This window comes from Fringilla coelebs (genome assembly GCF_963513975.1).
Source record: "Fringilla coelebs genome assembly, chromosome: 8".
Classification (NCBI taxonomy): domain Eukaryota; kingdom Metazoa; phylum Chordata; class Aves; order Passeriformes; family Fringillidae; genus Fringilla; species Fringilla coelebs.
In genome coordinates, this window is record NC_140066.1 from 32,072,653 (window position 1) to 32,094,852 (window position 22,200).

At 39.7% G+C, this 22,200-nt stretch overlaps 1 protein-coding gene across 3 annotated transcripts in view; it reads left to right on the top strand.

Moving 5' to 3' along the window:
* The window catches only part of PLPP4 (phospholipid phosphatase 4), a gene marked incomplete at both ends in the record, with an annotated part of 40,520 nt that extends 18,616 nt beyond the window's left edge, over positions 1-21,904 (top strand). Inside the window, 5 exons of one of the 3 annotated variants that reach the window (XM_084210554.1) lie at positions 1,331-1,421; positions 4,964-5,027; positions 6,207-6,331; positions 20,147-20,317; positions 21,705-21,904. In XM_084210554.1, coding sequence (XP_084066680.1) covers positions 1,331-1,421; positions 4,964-5,027; positions 6,207-6,331; positions 20,147-20,317; positions 21,705-21,904 — 651 coding nt within the window. Of the gene's footprint in view, positions 1-1,330; positions 1,422-4,963; positions 5,028-6,206; positions 6,332-20,146; positions 20,318-21,704 lie in introns of those variants that run through there. The other 2 variants (XM_084210555.1, XM_084210556.1) reach the window with 2 other exon arrangements.
* Positions 21,905-22,200: the final 296 nt, after the last annotated feature.

Consider the following 22,200-nt stretch of genomic DNA (forward strand, 5'->3'; position numbering starts at 1 on the left):
CAATACTTATTTTTAAGAATGAAACTAGAAATTCTAGGATTTGCTTCAAACTTTTTTTTTTTTTTTAATTTCACACTGTCTCTGAAAGCAAAAATTAAATTGTTGATGAGGACAGAGAGAAGTGAATATTTCTGGAGCAGTAACGTGGCACTGGCATCCAAACTTGAATTTCACACATAGACAGGGGGAGATTTTAAGTGGAAGTGACTCCTCTTTTTGCACAAATTCTGCTGCCTGCCTTCCTAAATGTAGAAAAAGGGAGCAGACTCCAGCCTTTGTTTTAATTTGCATCGTTCACTGAGGTAGTATTTTGGAGATGCAGGCAAGGACAATCTGGTGGAAGATGCACAGCCAAAATTACAAACATAGCCCACTCTCGTGTTGTTTCCTACTCAGATTGTCTGAAATGATAAAGTGAGGATTGGGATTTAGCTGTGGTATAAAAAGAAGATTGAGTCACGTGTATTTTGCCATAATATATTGGTCTGGTCTGGCTTTTCTGTTACTGGGGCTGTTTAAGAAGTAAGGCCAAGTTCAGCTTCAATGAAAACAATCTTACTTAAGACCTGGCACCCCTTGTGCCATTTACAACTTCATTTTTGCCTTGTTAAAACAAACAAACAAACCAACCCAAACATCAACCAGTAATTTTCACTTTTTTAAAAGAGAATAAAATGTGTGCACTGAGGCACAGATGCCATTTCAGGTTCCTGGTAGGAGGATTCCTGTCCTCCAGCACTGACAATTACAGGATATTCTGTTTAACCAGTGACTAAACCTGTAGATGCTCAGGTGTTGTTTTTCTGAGTTTGAACAAAACCCAGCAGTTTGCTCCACGTCTGAACACTTGTAAACAAAAGAATCATAAAGACACAATGCATTCAAGCATGACAGTTGGAAAGAAAACAAAAAGTGAGATAAAGAGCATTTTAAAATGCCAGGAGGTTGGTGCTGCAGGCTGGTGTGTTGAGTGGGGGCTCACTGAACCCTCAGCCTGGGCTGCCTTCCTCAGCAATGCACCCTGAGGAAAAACTGTCCAAAATCTGTATTTTGGACTTTTGTGGACCTTATGGACCGTTTTTCATTGGAGGAGCTGACATTTTCAATGCATCTCTGGGCAATTACAAATCAATTATAGCTGAGGGCTGTGCTGGAATATTAATGTGCTCGTCACCCCGGAGTTGCAAAGACAAATCGTCCCACTTTGCTTAAGGTCAGGAGTTTGATAAAGATCATTCAGTTTAAATGGAGCTGGCTGCAGCTAATTATTAATCAGAGGGGCTGAGGAGGGATTGATGCTCTCACACACGGTGTTTGTTATCTCTCACAGGCAATTTCCTTCCTCACGCCGCTCGCAGTCATTTTTGTGGTGAAAATAATCCGTCGAACAGACAAGACCGAAATTAAAGAGGCTTTCTTAGGTAATGTATGTCATTCTTCAAGGAGGAAAAGTGTCTGATGGCTCTCAGAGATTGATTCCAAGTGTACTCCAAGCCTTGAGGAAAACCTGTCTCCATTACAGCCCATTAGAGTCGTTTGCAGAGCAGTTTGAGGGCATCTCACACGAGCCTTTGGGTTTGTGTGAGTTTGTAGATGCACAAATTCTGTGCCCTAATTCCACAATTGTGACAGTGATCACAGGGGTCACAGGATGAGGGAAGAGATGAGAATGTTGACTCTATGTTTCAGAAGGCTTGATTTATTATTTTATGATATATATTATGTTAAAACAATACTAAAGGAATAGAAGGAAGGATTTCATCAGAAGGCTGGCTAAGAATAGAAAAGGAATGAATAACAAAGGTTTGTCTCTGACTGAGACAGTCTGGACAGCTGGACTGTGATTGGCCATTAATGAGAAACAACCACATGAGCCCAATCCCAGATCCACCTGCTGCATCCCACAGCAGCAGACAATCATTGTTTGCATTTTGTTCCTGAGGCCTCTCAGCTTCTCAGGAGGAAAAATCCTAAGGAAAGGATTTTTCAGAAAACATGTCAGTGTCACACAATCTAGCCAGCAAGGACAGGAATTTGATCAGCAAGGACAAGCCCATCTGAGAGGCTGCTCAGATGTTTATTTTTTCTGTCACACCTAATCTATTACCTACCTCTTATTTACACTTGCAGCTATTCTAAATCAAGGCTTTGACTGGAGAGTCCTGTGTGACTCTGCTGCTTAGTGTAGGAAATTACTCCTCTCATTGTTTTCTCTGATCTTCTCCTGCAATTTGCTGTTACCCATTGCAAAATCCGTGCTCTTGGCTCAGTTTTTCTAATTAGAAGCTGTTGTTTCATCCTTAACTGCCAATGGAATTAGCTGTGCACTTAATCCTGGACTGTGAGCAGTAGTGGCTGGGCTATAAGTGAGGTCTAATTACACTTGTAGGCAGGAAATTGGAGCACAGGACAATGGAGAAGGGTAAGTTTTAAGCTGTTCCAGCTAATTCTGGCTGTGCCTATCTCTTGAAATCTTACAGTGATACGTGCTCAGATCCTTTTTATATATAGATATTGCCAGAGACCAATATTGATTCAAGCACTTTCACTGGCAAGGGATACCTTGAAGCACTAAGAACTGCAAATGTTTTTGTTGGCCTTTATTTAAATATTCATAATTCTGTTTTACTGGCTAATTTGCACTTTATTTATTGCCCCTTACATGGTAAAATCAAAGCAATTCTCAGCCTTGCCTTAACTAGGTAGGATGTAAATGGCACTGAGTAATTGGAAAAAAAAATTTAGGCAAGGCTTAATTCCCATGGATTATTCTTTCTCTAGCTGCTCTCACACAAGTGTGAAATGATCCTGGGTTTGTTTTGACTGCTGTCAGTCATTTGTTGTGAGTTCTGAAATGCCTTAGAGTGACACTTCACTGACAAGTCCATTCAGTGGAAATAACTCCTCGTTCATGAGACACACACAGCCAGTTCTGAGCCTCCCTTCCTGTTGTGTGAGCAGGAGAGGAGCTTGGGCTCAGTTTCTCCATCACTTACTTTCACCTTTTTCTTCTAAAAAGACATTATTTATTTTTTTTCCCTGCTGTTTTGCCTTCTGTTGTCATTCCCTCTATAACATGAGGAGAAAATTGCCAGCTTCCCCAGCATTCCCCTTGCAGCCCAGACTAAGAAAACACCAACCCTGATGTTCTGTTCAGTTTGTGCCATAAATGTGGAACTTCTTGTGGCTTATTTGCCACTTATTTACCAGCTCAAGAGCCCTGTACTCTAATAAAGTTCAGTATCTGGTGATCTGAAGGTTCATTAGGGGTGGTGAGCCTCTGATTTGCTGAGATCTGGCACAGAATGTCCATAAAGAATGATCAGGGAGTCCCCCAAAAGGTGGATGATGCATGGAGGAGAGAAAAGGGGAAAAAGAGATGAAAATGCTTTGCCCCTCATGTAGGCATTAATAGAGAGAAGGGGATTCAATGCACCTGCAGTAAGGAGGAGTTAATTTAGGTGCCTGTAAGCCTTCCCCTGGGAGTGCCTGAATCTCTCACTGACTGGATTATGTGACTTTAGATGGGCAATATGAATCTTTCACTCAACAAAAAGACTGAACTTACTGCCAGTCTTCAGAAGCAGGTATGTTTTTTAAGAAAGGCAGTGAAGTTCTGTGGCATTGCTGGTCATATGCATTTGATTTTATGAAAAATTTTCCCATTCAATTTTCATAAAAAATGGAGATAAAACAATGGAGGGGAAAAGCAGAGCACAGGATTGAGTGGTCATTGTGAACACAGGTGTTGAAAGAAGAAGGGTTTATTTAACAGCATGGGTGTCTCTAGGATTGACTTGTTCTTTCATTTTTGCTGGCAGCTATTGTTATATTCTGAGAAAACCCTTATTTTTGCTTTGATGAAGGTCCCATTTTTTTTTTTTTTTTGACTTTAAAAACTAGATCCTATAACACATTTTTATGATCTGTAATATCCTCAGGCAAAGGTTTTATGGAGACAGGATGAGTGCTGCTGAAGTGCAGCATTTGGGGCAGCAGCCCAAGGAGAAAATAGCTCAGTGGCTGTTATAATCAAAGCTATATAACTGTAAATGTTCTGCTGGAAATCGGACATTTGCCTGATAATTTTATTTCTGATGGGAAATAAAATTCGTTGGCTCCTGGTTTGCAACAGGGAGCTACGGTTTGGACTGCAAAATTAAATCATTTTTAATCTAAAATGTGTGAGTGTGCAGGATCCAAGTGCCAGTGAAATCAAGGCAGAGATCTCCACAGGCTTGAGATGAGGTTCTTTGGAAAGTCTGGGGACTTGGCATGCAAGCACAAATAGAAGAGATGATTAATTCTCACCTAGTAGGACAGTTCCTTCTTGCTGCCCAATTGTATTAAGAAAAAAAAAAGCTAATCATGGGAGCAAATGTGAGGGGAAAACACTGAAATATTTAATCCAAACATCCAAATCCTTTTGAAAGAGAAATAAAGTCATCCAGTTGTAGTTTTGGCCAAAAGGCAATGCTTTAGCCTGGAAGTGTTTCATTGCATCACACACACACACACACACACACACACATATATATATATATATATACTTGCATGTGTGTGTAGATATATAGATATATCTTGTGTATTGATCTACATAGGAATTCTGCTTGACATAAAGAGCATGAGAGTTTAATCTGGTAAATTACAAAACTCAAAATTTACAAACGCACAATAATTCATTCTTTAATTTGTTACCCTTTATTGACTTATGCCCATGCAAATGGCATGGTGGGAAAACTGGCTTTGTGTAGGGAGATAAGAACAAAGTAAGTAATGATGATTACAGTGCTCTGAGGTCTGTCCTTAGTCTGGTTGACAGGAAAAACAGTGGGCTAAACAGAAGATAATTCAGTTTCCAGTCCAGCAGTGGTTACAGTCTGCAAATCAAATGCTGTAACGCTGCAGTTTATTGCTTGGTACTCAGGTTATTATTGTTCTCTTTGTTCGTTGTGTTTTGTAGCTGTTTCCTTGGCTCTAGCCCTGAATGGTGTCTGCACCAATACTATTAAATTAATAGTGGGAAGGTAAGTCCTGTCATGTCCTAAAGGATGGGTTTACCTTGAGAGGAGTGGGGACAGACTGACTGCAGCAAACCCCAGCAAACAGAGAGGGGCTGCTGCAGAGCATGGGGATCAGAGGGGCCCTGGGGAGCTGTCCCTGCCTGGGGCAGGTGTTGCACACCTTCATCAGGTGTCACCTCCCCACTGTGGCAGGGATCCGTGTGTTCTGCTGCTTGCTTGGCTGGCTGGCAGACCCAGCCAGAGAGGGCTCAGGGAGGAGTGGTGGGAGCTGGAATCAGCTCATTAAACTGGCAGCACGGGAGGGGAGAGCCACAGCAAGTGGGATGCCAGTGCCCCTTGTCTGATTAAAGAGGAATCATCTTGTGAGAAGCATATTCTGTGGCCAGGGATTGTGTGTCCCAAAACAAACCTGGGAGCTAAGCAGTACATGCATTCCTAAGTAGAGCATTTCTTTAGGGAAGCATTATTTTGAATGAAGAGCTCAGAAAATATGTTTTAGGTATTTTTTTGTCTCTTTATCAAAATGTTTAATAATTTCAGCTGAAAAATACGCATTTGACTTAAGCTCATACACTGTTTGACAGGGTCCAGTGCTGCTTTTGTTGCTGGGATGTTTTGCAGCATTGAGGAAACAATATTTGTGTTTGGTTTCTGATGAACCCTCTCTGCTGCAGAGCTGGTGCCCTGGCAGTTATGGCACCTGGGACTTTTATTTGATGAGTGCTTTTAAAATAATTAAGACTACACCCACTTCTTTAGACAGGAATAAGCTCATTTTTCCTGCACTCCAAGCCAAGTATTTTGCTGTCAGCTTGTCTCTGAATCTGGATCACTCACTTTTCTTCTCCATGTGATTTGTGAGCTCAGGATCAGTGTGACACCAGTCAAACCTACAGGCCCAGCTCACAGCAGGTCAGGAGAAACTCAGAGGTTTGCTCAATGCACTGAGACAGACAGCATCAAGGCTGGCTTAGATTTTGGAGGCTGATTTTTGGATATTCTGAGCTGGGTGTTTTGGCAAGACCTGTGAAAATTTGGGAGTCATTACAGTTTGTGCAAAAGTGATCACTCTGGGCAAGAGTAGGCTGCATGTGTGTGATAAGCAGTAAATGTGATAATCACTGTGAGGTTGATTTGTTACTACAGCTCTTGTATTTTTAATATCCATGGTGTTTTTTGTAGACCGCGTCCCGATTTCTTTTACCGCTGCTTTCCAGATGGAGTAATGAACTCTGAAATGCACTGCACAGGTGACCCAGACCTGGTCTCTGAAGGCAGAAAAAGCTTTCCAAGCATCCACTCCTCCTGTAAGTTCACATAAACACAGTGCCCCTTTTGTAAAAAGCTGTCCTTTCTGTGCTTTGGGGTTGCTCTTTTTCTTCTGGACTGTGAGCCTGATTTTTGCTGGAGGAGTCTGAATTTCTGACTTACAGAATGTTAGAAATTTTCTTCTGGAGATAAAATTGTGAGCTTGTGGCCCTTCCTCATCTTGGGAGCCACCTGAGAACATTCAGAGTCACAGCAGGACTGTCAGCAGAGTGAGGCATATTCAAGGTTCCAGAACACTGTGATTCAGAGGGGCATCTGTTCCCCAGTGCAGACCTTTGTATAGTAAATATTTATTTTGTTGTATCCCAGTGAAGTGGGACAGTACAGTCACTCTTCTTTTGGCTTTGAGGCGGTTCTCAGTCTTGGTCTCATGGTTTGATCAGGTACCCCCAGTTTGTGCTGTATCCTGACAGATGTTTAGGTGGCTTTTTGAGACTTCATCGACCTGATTTAATTAGTTTTACTAACTTAGGTGTCTGTAGAGGTTCCTTTCTCTGTCTTGAGAAGCTGATCTCTAGTTTTTTTAATGTCATGTCTGATAGAACTTTTTTTCATCTGTAAAATAACTTGATTACTGTAAGCTTCTTTAGGGTTTTTTGGCCAGGAAAGTTTGTTGCTTTCAGCAACAGTTCTGTTTCTAAGAACTGACAATTGAGAACCGCTAGGTTGTTTCTATGGAATTTCTTTGAAAGTGGTAACTTCAAATTGCCTAATTGTACAGAAGAATATATTGGAAACAGGTTGGGTGATGAGATGAATGAAATTGTGAGCTGATTTTGCTCCTTCTTTCATGTTGGAAGAGAATATTAGATGTTTGTGGGTATAAGCTTTAGTTCCAAGCCAGGGGAGAGTCCTGGGGTTTTCCTCTTACCTGGCACTGCTTGTATAAGCTCTGAGTTATGGTGCTGCAGCTCACACCTAATTTATTGGAGCAGAATGATGTCCCAGAGTATATAGATCTAAATTATGAGAGCAGTTTTCTCCATCGCTGACATAAGATTAGCGTGGCTGAGTTGAGTGTATTTCCCACCACAAAGCCTTTTATTAAAATGTGGTAAGAATGAAGAGATATTATGTGTTCAGTAATCTTTATCATTGGTAAGTGTATGTTGGAGAGGCAATTCTGCAGCTGCTTGAACTACTTAGCTGTTTGAGGCCTGATGTTATAATATCAAAGTCTCTGACAAGCCTTAAAAATCCAGACATGTTTTAGTCTCATAATGGAGAAGGAAAGCATTTTATTTGACAATCATACAATGCTAACCCTTCTTCTCTGCAGCAAAATTATTTCCATGACCAAAATTGTCATTTTTATAAAGAACAGTTTATAGCTGTGATCACAAATTTAGTTTCTTGCTATTACTTCATTCCCAGTAGTATAAAGAGTGGAAACCAAAAAAGTATTATGGGAAACACACCATTATGCTGCTCTCCTACACCTGTGGAGCAATGAGGACGTTTGGGATATAATAATTCATGTTTGCAAATTGTGCTAGAGTTTTCCATTTTCTTAGCTCAGTTTTTAAAACTGTCCTTCCTGCCCTCTTAACGTGTGAGTATTTATGAACTTTCTTCCTTCCATAATCCCAAAACTTCTCCTTGGCACCTTTCTCCCTTCCTTCAGCACAAGGTAAAGTGAAGGAGTTCCACTCTTCAGATTTCTGTCATCCTTCACTGTGTGTTGTGAAATTCATGAAACAGCACCAAAAAGGGTTGTTTGGTTGTGGGGTTTTTTTGTTGTTTCTGTTAGTGCTTGGGGGATTATTTTTTCTATTTCATGACTGCAGAAATGTGAGTGGTGAGGATGAGAGTTGACATAAACCGTAGCACCTCTCTTGGTATGATAGTTTACAAGTAGCCCACTACAGAGTTTGGTATTTCCTACTTCACTTGAACCCCTGGGGAAAATAAATCACAAGTAAAAGCTGCCAGGCAGCTCATAAAGAGGGGTTAGAAGCCTCAGTCAAGAGCCATTCTCATCTTCAAAACAGTTTTTCTTAAGGCATTCCTAGGACAGGCTGTCAATCACAAGCTTTGTTATACCAGAACCTAAAACTTCATCCATGCAAGACGAGTCCTTTAAAAGGAAAGCTGTGGTGCTGTAAATGGGGAGCTGGAAGAGGGTGAAATGCAGGGATGTGTGTCGAGAGTGGCAGCACTGGTGCTCCCAGATGGCCTGGCCTGACCTTACTTGCCCCATAAAAATGTTGTGAACAGCCTGTCACCACTCTCAGAGCCAACCTCTGCCCCGAAGGAGAGTTCTCCTTCCTTGGAGCACAGATGATTTCCTTGGCTTCACCTCCCTGGGCCAAGGAGAGCTCGTCATAAAAGGAGAAAAACGTGTGGAGCACAGACTGTTTCATTAAGCCAGAGAGGGACTTGCCCATTCCACTGGATCAAAGAAATCTCTGGGTCTTTTGGATTGTTTGGAACCCATTTTGCTTCTCTTCCAGCGTGCTGCAGTCTTGTGAGAGGGGATGGACCTCTGGCTGTGGGAGCCCAGACTCCTGCCTGTGTCCAGGAGCTCAGAGGTGCTCCTGGGTGGCACAAATGCTGCTATTCTGGCACCCCAAATATCTCTGAAATATACATTTGTTGATTCCATATTCAGCATTTCCATGGTTTTGTAATCTGTTGGCAATTTAATGCTAATTTCAAGCCAGCACCTGTGCTGGAGCCATGCAGCCTCTCTATCACACTTCATCGAAACAGGGATGTTTAAAGATCATAAATGCAGCATTTTTCCCTGCCTGTGCCCTTCCTGTGTGCCTTCTGAAGAGTTTTCTTGCAGAGAACCTTTGGGTAGCCTGCCCTGGAGAGACCTCATGGCATCCCCACTCTCCAGATGTTTTTTTTTCCCTCCTTGCAACAAGATGGAAACAGCAGCAGCAAGCTACAGATGAAAAATGAACAACCAAATGGATGGACATACAGACAGAATGATTGAGGATTCAATGAAACAAAGAGAACAAATTGTACAGAAATCAGCAGAAAACCTTTCATTGGCAATGATTACCCAGCACAGCAGTTAATGAAAAATGTGACGTATGGATAAAGAGAATTTAACTGAATGCAACACATGCAAGAGGAAAATTAAGGTGAATGAACACAGAACATTTAATTGGACAAGCCATGTGCACAACTGGGAGCTGACAAGATCACTGAATTTGCAGGCAGGCATTGCACTAATGGGATGGATAGGCAGCTTTTTGTAATTGATTTCTTCCTTTTCATCTAATACCTGATGTCATTTTGACATTTGTGTCAGGCTGACAAAATCTCTTCACAAACAAAATAGGAACTTACGAGTCCTGGAGTGTTATTTATCTAAAAATCAATTTACAATGCTTGTAAATCCAGGTTTGTGTCCAGTGAAGCAATCCAGGTAGGCAGTAATGAAAAATGGAAAAGAAATCAGTCGGGTTCATTTAATTAACAGTTCCTTGTTACTTTGAGTAGCTTTATACATTTGCCAGCTCAAAGAAGATTTCACAATGTGCCAGTCTTTATACAGGCTACAAAAAGTGAGCATTTCCTTGGTATTTGTGTGGACAGGGAGGTCTGAGTCTATTTTGGTGACAGAATTTAGAATTTCTATTATTACCATGGGGTCATGAGAGAGAATGCCAGCTTTCTAAATCCTGTGTTATTCTTAAATTGCATTTACCTATAATTGGTTATAATTGCTATAATTGAGTAAATATCTTTGTTTGGAGAATATATCTTAATTTTTTTCAGGGAACATGTTCAGCCTGGAAGCCACCAGCATTTTTTTTTCCTGCACAAGGAAGGCTGATTCTGCTTGACCATATATCAAGAACATGTTTAATTAAGGTGACAGGAATACTGAGCGTGTTTTCCATGTGAGAGCTCCCATTTCTGAAAGCATGTGGGGTTCATGAGCTGCAGCTTAAAAATTGTTCATGCCCTGGGACCTCTAAAGAGTTCTCAGAGGAGAGCAGAAGAATATGAGCAGTAAATTTCCTGTGGTGTTGCCACATCACCAGTTGGGTAGCTGGAAGGAGGGGGGAAATAAAGGGGCAAATTCTCTCTTCACTTTATATCCTGGTAATGGCACAAATATAAACAGGTTCTCCCGTATTTTATGAGTTGGGTTTTGTCCATGTCTTTTTCCAGTTGCTGTCTGAAATGAATTTTGGCTTAAAATATGAATCCAGATCATCTTTCCAAGTTTTGGATGCAGAGTTCTAAATCAAAGGAATAAAGACCTGCTCCATTGCATTCTAACTGAGTCTTTGACCCAGATTTCACCTGTATAAATGAGGACAGGCCACCAGCAGCAAAAAGAAGTGTTGCAAAAGTAGTATGTGTTTATGTTAAAACAAATAATAAATGTGTCTTGATTTATTGCCAAAACCAGGACAACTTCATGGCTGCATCTGAAATGTTTATGTTCATATGGAATCAGAACAGTATGCTCATATGTTGCTTATCAGAACAGTAAGCAGCAAATCAGCATCACAGTCCTGCTTCAAATATTGTTCAGTAAAATGGGCTGTTTAGCTTAAAAGAAAAAATTAAATCATAGACAGGGAGATGTCCCATATGCTGCTGTGATTGTAGTAATGAAGTCCTTGTACAAGCAAATATGGGTAAATAATAGTAACACAACACAATTTATTTAGAAACACCAAAAATCCTCTGTGAATTTAATGCCAGATTCTTGACCCTGTTTGCTTTCTTAGAGGAAGTGATTAATTCTTCATGCTATAACTCCCTTTAGGCTCTTATTCTGCTCAAAACATTTGCAAGCAAATTGCAGTTGCCAGTTTTGGCTTCAGCTTTATTTAGTGACTATTTTTAAATGTGTTATTTCTGAATTGGCCAGAACTATTGGAGCTGTGTTTTTCAGCTGAGGAATTAGATTAGAGGAAGTTGCATGAAACTGGTTTTGGTGCCTTTCTACTGAAGCAAATGCAGTGGCTTGGAGAGAGGTGAATTGAAGCTCCTTGGGAATTGTCCTGCTGAGTGTTGGTGGTCAGGGGGAGATGGAGCCCATGGTGGCCACCAATACTCACAGAGACATCCTGAAACTGATGTGTCTGCTGTGAAAAAAAACAAATAATCACTGTCTGGTCTGGTTTATATCAGCTTCTAGTTGGGTTCTCAGAACTCTGAGGATAAAGGTGCCTCTGGAAATTGTGCAGTTCCAGCCACTACTGAAAGCAGGGTCAGGGTGAGAAGGTTCCAGAGGATGATTCCCAGTTGAGTTTTGATTTAAAGTGAGGATTCCACAACCTGTCCCACAGGGAAGCTGGTCCAGCACCTGACCACTCAGTGAAAATGTTTGTTATATTTAAATGCAATTTCCTGTGCTTTAGTTGGTGCCAGTTTTGTCTTCACCTTGTACTGGCTGGGATGTTCTTCCCCCAGTCCAGGAATTTGCATTTCCCTGTGTTGGACTTCAGGAGATTCCTGCTGGATATTGATCCCCGAGAGAAAGATCTCATCAACCAATTAGAAGCCAAACTTGCTAAAAATAAACCATTTTACCATAGTGGCTGCAGAGATGATTGAACTCACAATGTCACATTGGATTGGATGGATTCATGGGAATAAGATAAATTATAAATTAACATATTATTATATTATAAATTAACATATTATAACATATTATAAATTAACATATTATATAATATAAAATTGCTGTATCAGCAACAAAGTAAATAAAACACTCCTGTGGTTTTTATTTTTGTAGCTGCAATTTAGTTACTTAAATTAGTTTGAAAAGTTGACTTTTGGCTAAATTGTCTTTTTTTTAATAAAAATCTTTATTGAGTCTAGAGATTTCTTTTTACAAGGAAAAAACAGAGTTTTGAAGAAATGATTTTGTGGTAGCATCTCAATTTTATATTTACAGAATTGATGCTAACACCGAGCTGTGAGAGAGCTTTCATTTCTCGTGTGGGTGTTTTTGTTTTTCTTCTTTTTATTATATTGCTGAAAGAGGTTTGTAGAGATTACTGTTGAATATTGCTGAAGAAATCAGAGAATTCAATCAGAGATCTGAAATGAAGAATGCAATCAGAGGCTGTGGGGACAATAGCAGTGACTTTTGTTGTCATGTTTTTTAATTACCTCCTTGATGGACGAAGGTGTCTTGATGTGGTTGAGAAAGTAATGGCTCCTTAGAAGTGAAGAAGAAAATTGTTTTCTTTGCCTTTTGGGCTGTAGTTTACACCCACAGACAAAATGGGAATATGGAAAAAGCTGAAGTTAAGAAAGTGAGCTGCAAGTGTAAGTAAATCTCTGATCTTAGCTCCAACCAGCTGCTGCTGGTTCTGGGTTATTAAATTGCTGTTTCTTGGTTATTCTATCTGTTCAGTCTGCTTTCATCTGTGCAGGCAAGGAGCTTAATCACTTTTCAGTCTAATTCTTCCTTTCTTTTTGCCTAACTTCAGCTTTTTTTGGCAAATTTTGTAAGCTGAGGTTAAGGTATTGGTTTCACAGGCTGCAGAAGACTTTGTTGTGCTGCTGTAGATTTCAGCTGTATCTAAAGTAAAGATCATTGTTCTTCTGCCTGACCTTTTCTGCTCGAAGCTCTCTGAGCCACACCAGAGATCTAAAGATCAATTTCCATCTGTGAACTGCGCTGACAGCTCTTCTCTGGAGTGAAATGGGTCAGGGAGCAGAGGTTTGGTTTGAGATGGGAAGGTTGTGAACTCAGGGGAGGCTGGCACGTCACTTTCTGACCATCTTTGAGGAAGAAATCTCACCACAGCGCTGGCAAATATTGAGATTCCTTGGAAGTGCCATTGCAGCCCATAAATCAGAGTATGCAGGAGGGTGTTCTGCCTGTGTTAGAGCTACTTGCAAGTAAACTGAAATATTCTGTGTCCATGAGGACTTTCAAACTCCCTACTGAGCACTCACCTTTGTGAGCTGGGATGGGTCTTGTACACCCCAAAAGAATTAGTTGTGATCAGTCTCCAAATCCTCCTTGCACACTCAAATCCCCTTTGAGCAGCAAAAGGGACAGACCTGACTCACACAGGATCATGTTCTTCCCATGCAAACAGCTCTGAATCCAGATTTCATTAAAATCAGGAGTGCCAACTACAATTCTGCTATAAGCAAAAGAGAAAGAACTCAATAAAACACTTGAAATTGGATGATAAAGTTAAAATGCCAGGCAGCTTCCTTTAGAGGTGGCTGACTGATTTATCAAACTGCAGAAATCTCAGTCATAACATTTTCTGAAAACATTAATTTAGGTCTCTTGAAAGCAAGGGGATATTAAAAGGCTCTTGAGATAAAAGCTATGAGATAAATGCAGGAAATCAAGTATACTATTTATGCCAGAAAGAAATAAAGAGTACCTGCAATAGCCTCATTTGGATTTTGCTAATGCTGTCAGTTCCACATAGAAAACATGAGTTATTAGGGAATTTATTTCCCCTTCCTTCTGCAGAAGATTGAGCAAATAATGACATCAGTGTTTTCTCAAACGAAACCTACATGACAATTATTTATGCAAAATATTTTTAAAAGTCATACTGCTTTGTTGAAAACTACTGATTTGTCTGGTTTTTTTTAATTTGGTTGGTTTTTTTTTTGAGACTTTCCGTTTTCTTTTATTTCAGCCTGAATTCAGACAATGGGTTTGGAATTCTCTCAGTCTGGCTCTTACATTTTTTATAACCAACTGGGAACTTTTTGAGAACTATTATGTTTAGGGTCTCTAACCATGTTGGAAGGCAATGCAAGTTGGATTTGTGGATAAAATAACATGGGAAGTATTTAAAAAAAAAAAATCACAGGGGAGGTGGAGAGAAGGAATAAAAACTCTGGATGATTTTACTGAGGGAATTAATCAGAAAGCAGAAATCAGAATGATTGATCCAATGTTTAGGCTATGAGAGCATTTCCACAGTCATTCCACAGACATCTAAATATTGAAAGCTTCACTTCCTTAGTCATGCAAGAAGTTGTCTGCTGTATGATAAGCTATTTTATTCTTCATTTTATTAATGTGTCTTTGCTGATCTCTTCACCCTGGGACCCAGTGACAGGACACGTGGGAAGGATTAACTTTTGATAATTTTTTAAAATTAAATTATTTAAAATAATTTAAAAACAATTAACTAAAACAAATAAATTAGTTTAAAAATTAACATTAATTTCAATTCATTTAAAAATTAATTGAAAAATAATTTTTTTCAGCTTTCTCAGCCCTGCACTGGTCAGGCAGCAGGAATAGATGATAATTGTTGGTCCCTTCCAACTGAAACTCTTTTCTGTTCTATTCTCCTCGTTCCCTGCTCTGTCTGCCTTCATTACTTGCTTGAAATAAGTAAGTTTGTGTGGATGAACACATGTCTGAACAAACTGAATGACTAGTTGATGTAAATATCAAAAAAGCCAATAGGCAATGTTTAAAAGATATTTATGCTGTCAAGCAACAGGATGTGATGTCACTTTCTGCTATTGTTTATGGCAAGGAGGCTGAATGAAAAATATCACTGTGTGCAGAAATGCCTCCTGCAGCAGGGCAGGGGATGGGTAGGAGTTAAAAATGAGGATGTGAATATCCATGGATCTGGCCTTGATTCTCTGCATTGCTCTATGGTATTCCTTGGAAATGGGATTTACCTCTAACAGCTGTAGTCCTGATGTCTGGTTCACAGAGCAGCCCTGAGTTTATTTGGATGTGTCCCATTCCCCCCAGCTGGACTCTGCTGGTTTGGGCTGAAAGCATTCTCAGGATTACTCCTGAATTACTCCTAAAAAAGAGAGAAACCTCTTGGTTTTTTGCTGCTCTGAGCCAGTTACAAATTCTGTGACAGCAGCCTGGGGGTGGATTCTCTTCTTAGCCAGGTAAAGCAGCTCTCAGAACATCCCAGCACTTCTCTGGGGACTGGCTGGTTGTTAATATTTTATTGTCTCTATCTCTTCCCAATTGACTGCTCCACTCAGTGTTTGTCACTGTACATCATCAGAGATATTGAAGCTGATTTTATCATTTGTGCTCCACACTTGCCTGATGAAGCACTGATTAAATGAACACAGCATTTGTGGTGTTTCTTGCTGTGCCACTGAAAAGAAAAAAGGTGACTGGGAAAGATGATGTCATTAGAATGAAAGGACAGGTGGCTCCTCCTCCCCTTTTCCACTAAATAATTCAAAATTAGTCAGTTGTAAGAATGAAAATATTTTTGCATGTTGAAAGACATCCATTTGTTTGAAAAATTAAAGTGATTTATGAGCTTCAGAGTGGAGAAATTATTGGATTTCAATAGAAATGTTTGCTATCCTGTGATAATTTTTATAAAATATTACCTCAGTACTTGTAATTATAGTTGGGTATCTAAGTTTGAACTGTTAATTATCTTTAGCTAGCAATTTCATGGAGGATAATCATATTTCCTTCACTTGAAAATGAACATTTTAAGTAACAAATGAGCTACAAGCCACAGGTTTTTGGCAGTAATTGCTGCTACTCCCCTATTTGCAGGATAAATCTCTTAATTAACAGCTGTATGGCACTGTCTCACTGAAACATTTCATCCTTTTATAAAAGAATTCAGGGAAATATGAAAAGGATTTCTTAGATATGAAAGAAAAAAAAAATCCTGTGGGGTTTATTGGCTTCTTAATTCAAACTCTGAGTACACTCAGGAATGGTTATGTTTAATGTTTCTCTGACATAATTACCTGTGAATACTCAACAACAAGGGCTGTTGGAATTCATGAGGGGCTTGGGAAATGAACTCCTTAATGTTCAGTTTTCCAGCCTTAATTATAAACCAACTCTTTCGAGCCTGTTTGAGGTTCAGATTATGTGTAAGCCTCAAAAAATATTCCTTTTTTTCTGAATTTAAAAAAAAAAAAAGTGAGTTTTTAATCCAGGGGTCCTGGAGGCTTGGTGGGGATTATTTGTGGTTAAATATCTCATAAATGCCCCCATGGCCATAATGTGTATTAGAGCTGCAGAGGCAGTGATCTAAAGCTTGTGCCAAGGCTGTGCTTAAAAAGAGAAATTATTAAAAGTAATTCCAGGATCTGAGCTGGTTTAATCTTCTCTTTACTATGTTCTCAGAGAAGGAGGATTTTTTCAAGGTTTCTCCCCACAGAAATGGAAAAGTAGGCTGTAGAAAAGGTTGCTTTTAGTACTTTAGTAAAAGGTATCATGAACTGAACAAATCCAAACTTAGTTCTCATTTTTTGGTGGCAATGTGATGCATCCTGAGGCCACCTTAGGAATTTCAGGTGAGATGAGGTATCTGGAAAGGTACATAAAAAAACATGTCACCAAAAAAAACCCCAAAAAGTTCATAAGAATTCACTGTGACAGCAGTGCAAAAGCAATCTAATGACTAATGCTCTTGCTTTTCAGATAATATAAGTCTATTTTTGTTCTAACATGTCTCTGTCTCCAGCATCTCTTTTTTGTTTCCCAAATCCCTGCATACATTTGTAGTTTGTGATGTGCTTTTCATGTTGCCTCTGCTGAACTGTCTTTCTCTGTGAAAAGAAATTAATAAAGCTAAGCCAAAGGGAAGGTGATTGACTGTCCCACTTGGAAAAAAAGAATTTAAAAATATTTTGTGACAAGAAGCTCATAATAGCTCATTCTTTGGGAATTGTACTTCTATAAAATGCTCTTTGAATTGGATTTCAGCATTAAAATTTATGCACTCATTTGGTATCATACTTTTTCCTTCAAGAAAGATAAATATTTCAGTCTTTGAACAGTGTGAAACTGAAAACATTCAGCAGTAGCCCTAGCTGCTGGAATTCCTCAGTAGGCTGCTAAGCAATTCCAGTGATGAATAGTCTGTGTTTGCACTTGGGAAATGTACAGTAACCACTGCAAAAATAAAGCATTGCAGACAAAGGGATGGATCATTTTATCTGATCCTGATGAAGGCCATTCAGATGGTTGTTTTGTAATTTTATGTCACTTAAGTAAGTTAGGAGGGTTTTCTTTAGTTCAAAAACTGCTTGATGTAAAAAAAGTCATTTATTGTGTGCTTAGCAAAGCATCCATTAAAACTTGAGAGGCTGAAGATCCTCCTGGGGTGGTTTAAATTTCAGAAAAACACTCACAAAAGCAATTACATTTTTAAATGAATAATTTATTTGGGGTGCTTTAGATCAGATTCTTGTTTACAGTTTCTCACCTTATGCATTTCAGCTTGGTAATTGGTTTGGTCTGTACAGACAGGTTTTTCAGCTCACCTAAATTCCCTGTCTGGATGGAATCAGGTGTCAGAATGGGATCTGTGGTGTCTCCAGATGCTGTCATCCTCCTTATTCCTTCTGAACTCATTTTTTTTAAAAGACCATCATAAAAACAAACTGAACAATCGAGTCTATTGTATTTTTATTTATTCAGGTAATGATAATGCATTTTAAAGCATTTTAACAAGCCATGACAGAACCTGTGGCTCATCTCATGAGAATTTTTCCTAAGTTCAGCAGCTTGTGGCATCAGGATTTTGATTTGAGTAAGCTACACCAATTGGTAAAAATATCTCATTCCTTCATTCCTTTCTCCTCTTACAGCATTTAAAATCAATTGAATTTTTGTGTCTGGAATTTGTATCAACATGTTTCTTGTGTTAATATTGTTTTCAATTAACTCAGACTGATTTTCCTCTGTTCATTTACATCAATGTCTCCAAAAAGGGCTGGTTGGTATTTTCATATTGCTTTTCTCTTTTTTATATGAAAAGGGTTGGATTTGTTTTCTGGAAGAAGGCAGCTTAGAAGTGATTTTGTATTGCTCTGCTGAATCTTTGGGATCTGTCTTCCTAATAACTTTTATTAGGACAGTAGGCAGGGTGTGATCCTTCAGGGCATGTGGGTATTTGCATTTCCTTCATGCTGCAGTGATGTATGGACTCCAGCTAGTGCAGGAAAAAAGTTCTCAAATATATTCTACTGATGGACCAATTCTTCAGTGTAAATATCACCTTTAGGCTCAGGATTCTTGAAGAGTGAATTGTTTTTCTTAATGTCCTTGACTGACATCTTCAGAACAGCCATCAGGCAAAGCTGCCCACATGGGGTGCACAGCAACTGAGCTGTCTTGAATTCTGCAGTTACTTTTATAATGGATATCCCACATCCCAGAGCATTTTGCTGTTAATTCCATGGTTTTTGCTGCTGACTCTGCATGCACTGGGACTGTTGGGTCAAGCAGCTCTTTCTGGATTTGCACACTCCGGGGTAAGGGAAGTGAATCTGAAATTCTGCAGTGTAAGGCTTCTCTACACAGTGGTTGTTCTACAGCCACAATATTAGTTTTATATATTCTTAGAGTATATGAGATATAGTATATTAGACATATCTAAATATCTATATAGATATATATATATAGAGAGAGAGAGAGTCTATTAGATATACTTCTTTTCCCTCTTATATTAGGGTTCCCTCTTATATTGGGTTCCCCTAGAGGAGTGTTTGTGACTCTCTTCTTTCTGCCTTTTAATTAGAGGAACACATCCACACCCTAAGGCTAGACCACCCTTTGTGTTTATTTCAAATATAAATCCTGCTGAGCTTCCTTGTTCTTCCATGAGCACTTCCTTCTGGAAGACAGACCCTGAAAAGAACCCCACAAACTGGGGGAAATAGTCTTTTTACAATAGCACCAGATTCTCTCTGAAGTCCTTTTAGCTACATCTGCTGCTGCTGTGCTCCACACTGACAATTGCTGGTAAAATTGCCTGGTAAATGGTAGTAATCCTAAATATGAGTCTGTGGGAACTGAACACCTACTTTAAAGTTTGGGCAATATTCCTTTAAGCACTCCAAATTGCTGGGCATTGCAGATTGCCTGAAGATGAAACCACAAAGCTATTGATTCTTCTGCCTGGGAATGCTGCCTTCAGATTTCAGTTCACCTAAAAAATAATAACCCAAGGTGAAAAATAGAAATATGAAGACAAACGTATTTTTGGAGTGGGACAGTTTTTGCTTCAGGATTGCATTTGGTGTTGCAAATCCAAGACAGATTTCATTTTGATCAATCCTTTTACTCATCTGGAAGATGAAATGGTGCAAACAAGCCCTTTCCTTGTCCAGTGTCTCTCTGGAAGGTGTAAGAGCTGCAACAGGAAAGAAGTTCAGTGCCTGAGTTCTCTTGTCACTGCCACTTGTGCATGTTCTACAGAAACTGGGTAATGGAACCTAAAAATCTCATTTAAATGTAATTCAATTACAGTGCAAACTGTCTGAATCCTTTTCTGCTTTGGACCTCAACGTTTTAGAATAGGTCTAAAATCAGGAAAGATGTGCTGAAGGTTGAAGCATGAAAAAGCTTTTGTGACTCAAGTTAAAAATTTGTTTAAATGTTTAATTTAGTGTCTGATGTCTGCCCCAGAGGAAAAAGGTAAATTGCTGAAGGAAGAAAAAAATTTAAATTTCTATGGGATAGCTGAATGTCTAGAGGCAATACAGTGTTTGCAGACATGTCAGATTATGTGAAAACTCAGTGTATATATTAGAAAAAAATCAAATTGCTTCTGAGTGTTCCCTTTCCTGGTTGCTTGCATTGCTCCATAGGTAACACCCCTGCTGTGGAGAATGCATGTATGTCATGGAAGTTGTGGGAGAATGTCTTTTCTCATTCAATTCCCTAAAAATGTGATTTTTTTTAAAGTTTGCAAGATCATGATTGCTTTACTAAAAATAAAATAAAATAAAATAAAAAATAAAAATAAAATAAAAAAAATAAAAAAAAAAAAAAAAAAAAGAAAAATGAGCCAATCAACCAAACCAGCACTAATCACAGTTCACTGCAGTGATGTGCTTTGCTTTATCAGTTGCATTTTCAGGCCTTGGCTTCACCACCTTCTACCTGGCTGGAAAGCTGCACTGCTTCACGGAGAGCGGCCGGGGGAAGAGCTGGAGGCTCTGCGCAGCCATCCTGCCCCTCTACTGCGCCATGATGATCGCCCTGTCCCGCATGTGTGACTACAAACACCACTGGCAAGGTCAGGCATGGACGTGCCCCTGTGTCCTACTCGTTTTTTTCTGGGTTAGCCGCGTGTTTCTGTCATAATACAACACAAAATCAACGACACTCATTGCAGATGTTTAAGGTAAAGAAGGGGTAGTTTATTCCTGAACTCTGATGTTAATAAGTGATTATGGATTGGAGGATGAAATTGGTACTTTTATAACTACACTACAGCTTATCAATTCTATTTTCTTCTAGAAAGGGATGCAAAACCATTATTATTTATATGGAAAGTGCGTGAGAAACTCTATTACAAAAATGTAAACATCAGAAGGTTTAGAAGAACTTTAGAAGAACAGGGTGACATATTTCTTTGATTTTTGTCCTGTTTCAGTACATGGTGTGAGTTAAAAAACACCATGCTGTGCTATAGATTTTCCTTGCTGCTGGATTGATGCTGGGGTTTCCTAGCAAGGCTGGATTAGCTAGCACTGACCTTCAGAGCTTCAGGCCTCTGCCACAGCATCCTCTCCTCCCTCACAGCAGGCACTTCTGGAGTGCAGCACCCATCAGGTCACTGCAGCTGTCACTGTTGTCTCAGAGTCCTTCAAAGCTCTGTAACTGATGGGCAAGGTTGTGCTGTTTATCAGTTACACACTCATGGGACAATTCAGAAATTGCCATCAATTATTTCTTTTACAATTTCTTCACATTCTTTACAGCCACCTTTGTAGCTTCCTTGTAGCTTTTACTCATGTCTTCTGCTAGGTAAACCAGCCTGTAACTACTTTTCCCCTATTTGTCCCTGTATTCCTATTAGAGATACCATGCCTGGTGTTTCTGATGCTGTTATGTAGGTCACCTTGGCTTTCTGTGGTATTGCTAGGACTGCACTGCTGGCCTTGCAAATTGAACTCCCCTCAAGGTCCTGAGTGCTCCTTTCAATTACCTGAAATTCCAGTTCCATACTGGTTCCATGCTGTTTCCTGTTTTCCAGCACTGTGGTGGGTTGACCCTGGCTGGACACCAGGTCTGTCACTCCCCTCCTCAGCTGGAAGGGTGAGAGAAAACGCTCTGAAAAGTTCATTAGTGGAGATAAGAGGAGGGAGAGATCACTCAGCAGTCGTTGTCAAGGTGCCTGGAGCATCTCCTGCCCCTCCTTCCTCCCTGACCTGGGTGTCAGCAGGGCTGTTTCTCTCACATCTTCTCATTCCTCTCTCCAGCACAAGTCCCCGAGGATGGATTTTACGTGTCTGGTGTGATTGTGGTATTTGTTTCCAAATTCTTTAGGAAAATTCAAAATCCACATTTTCTGTGTTAAACACTTTTACATCAACCAACTGTCTTTGATTTGCAGTTCTCACTCCTGGCTGCCCTTCCCCTTGTAACATGCTTCTGGTTTTGTTGCTTTTTTCCTGCAGATGCTTTCGTTGGAGGGGTGATTGGCCTCATTTTTGCTTATATTTGCTACAGACAGCACTACCCTCCTTTGGGCAATACAGCCTGTCACAAATCCTATGTCAGCCTGCTGGATCAGAACCCAGTGAAGAAAGAAGAGAGACCCACAGCAGACAATGCTACTGGGCTGCCTCTGGAGGGAATAACTGAAGGTCCCGTATGACTTTGAGAAATGTGCAGAATGAACTTTTAGCCTTCTCACATTTCCTCCAAACTGGTCTCTTAATGGTGGTTCTTAATGCACATTTTTTCTTTTGCTTCTTTCCTTTTTATAAAGGGAGTTTAAATATTTTATTTTTAACGCCATGGTACTGTCATACTTTGAAAGCTAAATTTTCAGTTTGTACCGATTTGCTGAATTATCTGTTTTCAGTCTACTGCAAGCAGGTAGAGCTACTCGAGGGAAGGGGAAAGAACATTATTAGAAAGAATCTCATGTGGAGAATGGTTAAAAGAATA